General features: G+C 39.3%; 1 protein-coding gene across 2 annotated transcripts; it reads left to right on the top strand.

Annotated features, from left to right (window-relative positions):
* Window positions 1-2,635: 2,635 nt before the first annotated feature.
* On the top strand, window positions 2,636-6,132 carry LOC121780250 (myosin-2 heavy chain-like). 2 transcript variants are annotated; one of them, XM_042177791.1, is made up of 4 exons: window positions 2,636-3,139; window positions 3,344-4,560; window positions 4,692-5,593; window positions 5,675-6,132. In XM_042177791.1, the coding sequence occupies exons 2-4, from the start codon at window positions 3,381-3,383 to the stop codon at window positions 6,017-6,019; spliced, it is 2,427 nt and encodes an 808-aa protein (XP_042033725.1). In that variant the 5' UTR covers window positions 2,636-3,139; window positions 3,344-3,380; the 3' UTR covers window positions 6,020-6,132. The 2 variants fall into 2 exon arrangements, with proteins under 2 accessions (XP_042033725.1, XP_042033726.1); XM_042177792.1 differs by having other exon boundaries at window positions 5,656-5,795.
* The last annotated feature ends 2,755 nt before the right edge of the window (window positions 6,133-8,887 follow it).

Below are 8,887 nucleotides of genomic sequence, written 5' to 3'. Positions count from 1 at the left end.
GAAACAAGGTTTTATTATTTGGAACCTAGCTAGTTGAAGTTTGATTACTCTATGAATAATAAATAAGCATTTCTTGCTAAGTCCACTCTTGGAGATAATAATATGTTAATTAATTAAGTCCATAGCAGACATTGATTAATTAATGGACGTTTCTATTTTAAGCGCGAGAAATTGATGACAAACAAATGGAAACCTGTAATACTTGTAATTTCAGAATTGGATGGGCAGTGCAATATTACTTCTGTAGTGGCGGCTTGTAATATTCCAATATAAGCTTATATTAAATTGTGAGTTCAATTTAATTAGTAAAAAGCTAATTGGGGGAGGTCATATCCAAATTCTTCCATAGGTCCATGACTGGGCCCAATATGTGACTAAATATAAATAGGAGAATAAAGGAGAAAGAAAATACACTTGTATTTTCTTCCAAAATTTTCGTCCCCCTCCCTATTCACACAGGGGACGATGTCCCTCTCCTCCGAGAGATAGAATTTATGCCTTCTTTATTTAAGTTCTAATTCTCTTGTGAGATCATCCTACACTGATATCAGATTACAGTCCGGGCTCCGTTGTTTAGTACTCAAGATCTTCACGTGGAGAAGACGCGAGCCATCTTCGATTCTTCAGTGAATCAACAAGGTAAATTGGCTAACTCCGTAGCAAGATTGTTTTAGGGAATATTTGTGCTAAAGCATGTTTAAATTCAAGTTATGAGCATGATACATGTGAAAATTACGCGAATAGAATTTGTCTAAATAATCTGCTAAATAGATCAGAATTTTATGTTGTCTAAATAATCTGCTAAATATATCAAAATTTTATGTGATCCGTTAGAGCGCACGCTTCCGCTGCCTACCCCTTCAAAGTCTACATTGTCTAATTCATAAGTCTAGCTTGTATGTATGATTTTTCGATTTTTAAATCAAATACAATTTCACCAAAAAATCATAGGGAGAACAAATTCAAACTTCATAGTATTACCGGCTGATTTTCAAAATTGTGATACAAGCCAAAAAACTTCTTCTTCTTTTTTTCCAATTTACCCAAAAAAAACAAACATATAAGGTGACTTGAATAATACAAACTCCAGTAATTAATAGAGGAAAGTTAAGGTTATTTTAGCAAAGTGTAGTGGTCCATGATCTTGAAACTGATGTTGGTGGTCAATCTCAATCAAATTTACATCTATAGAAAATAGTGTACTATTAGAGCTAGGGGTGGGTCGATACGATATATCGTATCGAAAACGTCGTATCGTATATCGTATCGAAAATATCGATATGAAAGAATTTCATATCGTTATCGTATCGAAAGTTTCGATATATCGAATTTCGATATATCGAACTTTTGATATGGAGGATATCTATATCGTTATCGTATCGATATTTCGATATATCGTACCGAAATTCGATATATCGATATATATCGTATATTCGATATAAACGATATATCGTACCGAAATTCGATATATCGTACCGAAATTCGATATATCGAAAATATTGATATATATCGTATATTCGATACATATCGTATATTCGATATAAAACGATATATCGAAAATATCGATATATATCGTATATTCGATATAAAACGATATATTGCGATATAAGGAAATTCATATCGTTATCGTATCGAAAACTTACGATACGGTATCGTTTCGTATCGAAAATTACGATATATCGAAAATCCGATAATTTTTCGATATTTTTCAATACGATACGAGCGATATATCATTTTTTCGATATTTTTCCCCAGCCCTAATTAGAGCATCCACTACAGCAGTCTTCCCCAATAGCCCCGCCCATTTTTTTTTTCCACGGTCCCACCTTTTATCCATAGCCCCAATTTTTTCCTCCACTGCCCACTGTAGACGGACGCTTCCAATAGTCCCGAAATTTTAATAACCAATTTCAATTTTAATTTTAATTCAATTATAATAAGTAATTAAATTTATCGGACTATACGTAATTATAAAAAAACGGGTATAAGTGAAGAAATTAAAATTAAACACTACATTTTCATTGTATTAAAGTGGGGGTAAAAGTACAACGAAATATTAATCTATTAAACATCATAATAGTGTTCACCCTGTACCGGCACCTCTCCTACGTGCCCAAACTTCTTCAACCAAATCGGTCTGGAATGTGGAATGTTTGGTGTAAAAATATTCTTCAACCAAATCGGCATGGAATGTGGAATGTTTGGTGTGAAAATAATGAGAAGGGAAGGAGTGATATTTATAGATATAATTTTCGAAAAAATTTTAAAAATAAAAATAAAAAACTCAAACGGGGCGGACGTCCATAGCCCGTCGCCCCACTATAGATCGCCCCCCATCACCCCGGATCGCCCCGCCGCCACCACCATCGCCTCGTCCTCGCCCTGTAGGAGGCGAAGCCTCTACCGCCCCACCCTCGCCCCATTTTTCTCGCCTCTTAGGAAGTAAACTAATCTAGTTGGAACGTTCAATTTTGATCCAAGCTCGAAGTAGAGAATAATCATAGCAATGATGAGAAAATATTCTTTGGGATCACAGATTTCATTTTCATATATATATATATATATATATATATATATATATATATATATATATATATGTATTTCCATATTGTGGGGCTGTGGAGAGAGAGAGATTGACAGCCAGGACAACCTGGAAAGATCACAATACACATAAACTGTTTGATAAAATGCCAGATAGATTTAGGATTGCTTTGTACCCCTGTTTTTTCGAGTGTCCGTGTTGACAAAGCTGCCAAGAATCTGGCCCATCTTGCTTCACACATTCAGAAGCATAAACTGAACCAAGATTAAGGAAAATGTGAAGCGAAAAAGGTGTTTCTAAAAAGTGGGTTTTCATGGGCCAGCTCTGGAAATTAGAAAAGAGAGATATTATAATAGGCGTAGGTGAATAATCAGTGTGTTTTTTTCCCACTTATATTTCAGTTGTTAGACACTTTTTAACAGAACTTCAGAGCTCGTACGTGGAGAAAGCCATGATTTTTGAGGGTTCGTCAAGGATTATATTCTTCACTTTTCTGTTTCTGCTGCTTGGTTTAGTTGAAAAGGGGAATTGAGGGTTCTTGCTTTAGCTGAGAGATGGCAGAGAAGAGTGTTTGATGAGCAATTGGCCTCAATTCTTGTAAGTAATTTCTAGCTGATGATGATTTACTCTTAGCTTTTCAAATTTTGTGTTTTAGTTTCATTTTCTGCTTTCTGTTTATTGTTTCTAGTGATGATTTTCTGTGGGAGTGTGATTGAGATTTAGGTATTGCGGCCTGTGATTTTTGAATTTTAGCTGATTTTGGTAATTCTTGTATGCTGATTGCAATACTTAATTGTCCAGATTTGGGCTGGTCTTATAATTGTTGGGTGATGGTCTGATGATGGATGAGAAGGGAATGTCAGGTTCCATCACCGTCCTATCCAAGGACAGGATCGATACGTTGTATCCGATGTTGTTTGGTGTTTCTTGTGCATTTTTTGCTCTGAGGCTGCTGCCACAGCCTGAACTGTGTGATGATAAGTGGTCACTAGTTAGAACTAGAATGCTTGAAGGGAGTAGTCATCTCTTAGGATTACTCGTGTGGAGGGTTCAAAGGGATGGGGCGGAGAGGATAAAATCCGACCTTCTTCAGAAGCTCGTGGATGCAGAGAAACAGGTTGAAGAATTGAAGAAGAGAAGAAGCGAGGATGCAAGAGCCAACGAGAAAGTTGTGAGAATAGTTGCCACTCGGGAGCAGAGCTGGTCCGATGAGAGAAAGAAGCTCAGGCAGCAAATCGGCGGCCTTATGAATGATTTGAGAGTTGTGAAGATGAAGAGTGAAAGATCAATTGCTGAATTGAATCAAAAATTGAAGGAAAATGAAGCTATTATGCATTTGAAGGACAAATCCGTCGAGGAAGTGGAGCTCAAGAGAGTAGAAATCGAAGGAAAAGTGAAGAAGGCTGAGAATCTTGTGGAAGAGATGAGAGAGAACGCACAGCGTGAAGCTCAACGCCATGCCACTGAAATCTTGAAGCATAAGACAGCATTCATTGAGCTCGTATCCAGTCGGAGACAGCTTGAAGCAGAGATGAGTCGGGCTGTTAGGCAGGTCAATGTAGCAAAGCAAGAGCTTGATTCAGTTTTGGATCAGAAAGAGCAGACTGTCTTGATGGCACAGAAACTGTCGATGGAAATTGTTAAAATGCGTCAAGAATTGGATCAGAAAGACCAGATTTTGTCGACTATGCTGAGAAAATCGAAACTGGATACAGCTGAGCTTTTAAAGGAAGTAAAATCATCTAAGACGAAGAGACAGCAATCTGAGCTAGAAACAGCACGATGGAAGACAGTTTCTGACTCTAAACACGATAGGCAATCACTAAGGAACATGTTGTCCAAGCATGTAAGTGTGAAGTCAGATATATTCTCAGCCGGAAAAGGCGGGCAATTTAAGGCTACAGTGTCGCTGGATGCTGGAAACCGCAGAATAGCAGAGGGTGATCATCGCAAGTTTGAGCAACCAGAAGCTAATCTAATAAACGGCCCGTATTTGACTGCACGAACTGATGAACCACGTAAGACCTCTAAGCATTAAACTTGCTTTCCCAAGACACTTATACATCAATTTTGTTAATAACTCCTCTTTGTGCCTATTAAATTTGTAACTAGTTCTTTTGTTTTTTTGTTATTCATTTTGAAACTTTAGAGTCCATAGCTGATTTCGACCGCTTGGAGAACTGGGCGAACTCGGAGACAGTGATTGCACTTCAGCAAAGGCATAACCTTGAAATAGATGCTTTTGTGGATGAATTAAGGCTCAAGGACGAAAAGTTGGAAGCTTTGCGTTGGCGTTTGTTGAGCATGGAAATAGAGTTAAAGAGGTTGCAGTCACACATCGAAGGGACGGATCATGAGATTACACAGCTGAGGAAGGAGAATACGAGGCTCGAAGCTTTACTACTGGACCGCGAGACAGAATTACATTCATTAAAAAAGCAGCTATTGATGCAGTTCAATCCTCCAAATCTCCAGAAGTTGAACTTCGAATCCTCTCCACAAAACGCAGCTGTGGACCATAACACGGTATGGTCGAGCGTCAAGGTCATCAAAAGGAAACCAGGGAAGCGAAGGCAAGAGATGAAGGCTGCTACAGAAGAAATTCCTCCAGCGGCCGAGGATGAAAAGGTGCATGAAATTCCGGCTGATGAGCAGCTCAAGGATATAGTTCTGACGCTTAAATACCCACATAAGGAGTTCCAAGATGGGAAAGCTGCATACTTAGAACCTAATCATGTCAGACAGGGGAGTCTTGGTTCAGATGACACAGCGAATGTCGAAACAACGACATCAGCAGGCGAAGGAACAAGTAAAAAGAGTAACTCTACGTTGAAATTGGATATCCATGCTCTTGGAGTCTCGTACAAGATCAAGAGGCTTAAGCAGCAATTTCTAATGCTTGAGAGGTTGATGGGGAAGCAAGAAGACAGCAAAAACAACAACGCGGATGTTGCAGTGAAGGCATTATATGCCTTCACATCACTCCTAAATAAGCAGGCTGATCGATACCAGTCACTTCAGGGGAAAATCGATGAACTCTGTCAAAGAATGGTATGAATCAACCTTATTATAACACATCAACCTCATTTTACGCATGAATAACCCAAATCTAGATTTTTCTGAAATGTGCAGGATGAGAAAAACCTGAATCTGAGCTGCCGGGGCTCTGCTGTTGCAAGAACAGACGATGAAACCAAAAGGCTCGAGCACTTTCTTGAAGAAACCTTTCAGTTACAGAGATATACAGTTGCCACAGGACAAAAACTGATGGAGGTTCAAACCAAGATTGCCTCTGGATTTGTTGATTTTGCAGAAAGGATCGATCAACCTGAGAGCTTCGACATGAAGAGATTTGCAGATAGTATCAGAACACTCTTCAGAGAAGTTCAGAGGGGCCTTGAAGTTCGAATTTCTCGAATTATCGGGGATCTTGAGGGAACTCTAGCATGTGATGGTATCATACATCTCAAAGAATAGCATGGAAACTGTTAATAATGAGAAGATGAGGCCAATAGTATAGTTTCTTATGTCTCACTGTAGAATTTCTAATGCAAACACACCATAGTCTACCCATTTTCAGTCTTTTCTAATTTTTCATTCTCATATTATTGATTGCGTTTTATTGGGCAAATGAAAGTGAGTCCAAAAAAGGTTCAAATGTGCATGAAGTTGTCCTATGGGAGAAGTTATTACCCTCAAATTGCTCCAGTGATCTACATAGAGGTAATAAGTTGTGATGACTTATTCAATGTGATACATAAATATAGATTGTAAATCGAGTCTTCATAAGCAAAATCAATGAATTTTTCTTGAGTTTTTGCTGCTGAAATGGATTTCTTATTTTTGTTCCACTTTCGGATGATTATTGGATCAATAATTTCCTTGACACACTTGCAAAATTTCTTGATGTGCATTATGCTTTGTGCAAAGTTATGCATTTATCAAAACCAATTATGACAAAATTTCTTGATGTGTATTATGCTTTGTGCAAAGTTATGCATGTATCAAAACTAATTATGAAAGATGAGTGCTTTGATACATTGAACATTGAACGAAAAAATAATATAAAAATACAAAAATGTTCCTAGAAATAAAAACTTCAATAATATTGAACGAATTTAATGACTGAACATTGTGAAACATTTCGAGGGGAAAAAAGCTTGGAGTATAAATAGTTATGCTAGGAAATTTATAAAGGTATATAGTTGAAGAAAACCATGTGAGACAAACGAGCTTCAGTGTTTTCAGAGGAGTGGATAAATAATTTATTTTCAGCCCTGAATAACAAACATCTCACTATTGTACCAGAAATGGTATCACAAACTATGGTCGAATTTTCTCACGAAATAATTATTTTTTGAAAAATTTAGCATATTTGTATGATTGAAGAATAAATAACGACTATAAAAATTATTTCACCTTAGGACAAATAGCCCATGTAGAATAGGGCAGCTCTGCATCACTATTTTGCAGGCTGCAATTCTTGTGGCCCAAAACTGGACTTTTCTTTTGTTTTCATCTTGGTTTTGTTTCATATTTGAGATAGAGGCAAAATGAACAATACGTCACAAACATAAATTGTGCCCACTGATAGTATATAAAGGTGGTGCTCGATTTCCTAGATAAAACATCACCAAGATGTATAATCTAGAATTGAGTTGTGAGATTATTTTAGCTGGAGGGATTAGCTATGACTAATTATTTCATGATTATCCATCTAGGATTGAGTTATGAGATTGAATCTCATTAACCGAGATACAATCTTGCAAACCGAACACCTTCAAATGATATTTGTCCTTATTAATTTAACTTTAGCTAATACTACTACATTTATGCGGCATCTAAGTTGCTTTGTAAATACGTATTAGGTCATAATGCACGCGCTTACATACTCGCACAACATGTACAATTAAATCTGAATTGTTGATGTCACGCCCGCATTTCCTAAGGATAGGAAGTACGGTGGACCGCGACTAGGGGAGGAATAAAGAAGCGGGGAAGAAAGGGGAGAACAAGAATACTTGACCCGAAAACGTTTAATTAAAGGGAGTTCACTTCAAAACATTGTACTGTGACGACACTACTAAAGTTAAAGTAAACAGAGTTAAATAAAAAACAATGTATCGGATTACAAAGCAGCGGAAAAGACCAAAAGACAGATGATGCCGGGTATGACGACACGACACCATCCAAAAGACCAAGTAAAACACTCATTTGGCTTTCACTGCTCAACATCCGTCATCCCCATCGCCGCTCAACCTGCACATTAAGAAAACAACATGCAGGGCTGAGTACTTATTGCACTCAGTGGACACATGCCAAAATCATAGTTTGTCATGCCACATCAGTGTAACCTTGGGGTTTTAAGTGTAAGAAAAATAACCCAAGTACACAAAATATATTTCATAAATTCGACTGCGCAGTCATTTTCAGATATTGCCACCCTTATTCCCACAATCATACACTATCTGTTCCAACGGTGACAAGGGGCGTGGCCACACCCCAGGTCAACTAGACCGGCCAACTTGCTCTCAGATGGCTCCCGGTCTCGTGTACACTAGCCTGAGGGTTCGCAGCCCAACAGACCCGAATTCGATTAAACATATGTGGTAAACCACTTCAGATAGGTTTCAAATCAAAACAATTGGCAAGACAAACAGTTCACCTCCATAAACATTTCCGGAACAAAGTCCGTATTTAAAGATAACCCACATAAAAGTAGGGTAGAAAAGCCCACCTCGATTGCTTAGCTTTTAAAATAGTTCCCTTCAACCACACTTTCCTCGTAAAAGATCACCCTTTTGAAAGATAAATAAATATCATAATTAGAGTCAGGGTAAACGAGGTTTAAACGTCAATGCATGATTCCTACGTGGACGACTTCAACATCTAGCACGTTACACGTACACACACTTAACAACATGTTATCAAACAAACACACAAAGCCACACGTTCGAAACGCACCCCGCACGCACCCGACACGCGTACCACGTACCCAAGACGCGCACACGACACAAACACAACACTCAAACTCCCGGAACACCCACACTGCACATACGGCTCACCTGGCTCGGAACAGGTTCGGGAAAAAGGCTCGGCGTCTCGGTCTGGCTCGGTACCTCGGCCGGCTGTCTCGGCCGCCTGTGTCTCGGCACCTCGGCCGACCATCTCGGCCGCCTGCTCGGCACCTCGGCCGACCGTCTCGGCCGTCCGGCTCGGCACCTCGGCCGACCATCTCGGCCGTCCGGCTCGGCACCTCGGCCGACCATCTCGGCCGCCTGCTCGGCACCTCGGCCGACCATCTCGGCCGTCCGGCTCGGCACCTCGGCCGACCGTCTCGGCCGC

This window comes from Salvia splendens, chromosome 19, assembly GCF_004379255.2.
Source record: "Salvia splendens isolate huo1 chromosome 19, SspV2, whole genome shotgun sequence".
Taxonomy (NCBI): Eukaryota; Viridiplantae; Streptophyta; class Magnoliopsida; order Lamiales; family Lamiaceae; genus Salvia; species Salvia splendens.
The sequence above is the reverse complement of the archived record's forward strand: the minus strand, read 5'-3'. Positions and strand labels throughout refer to the sequence as shown.

Coding starts and splice junctions, on each gene's coding strand:
- LOC121780250 (XM_042177791.1), top strand. CDS start 3,381: ATGATGGATGAGAAGGGAATGTCAGGTTCCATCACCGTCCTATCCAAG. Junction 4,561..4,691: donor TGCACGAACTGATGAACCAC/GTAAGACCTCTA, acceptor TTGAAACTTTAG/AGTCCATAGCTGATTTCGAC. Junction 5,594..5,674: donor ATGAACTCTGTCAAAGAATG/GTATGAATCAAC, acceptor TGAAATGTGCAG/GATGAGAAAAACCTGAATCT.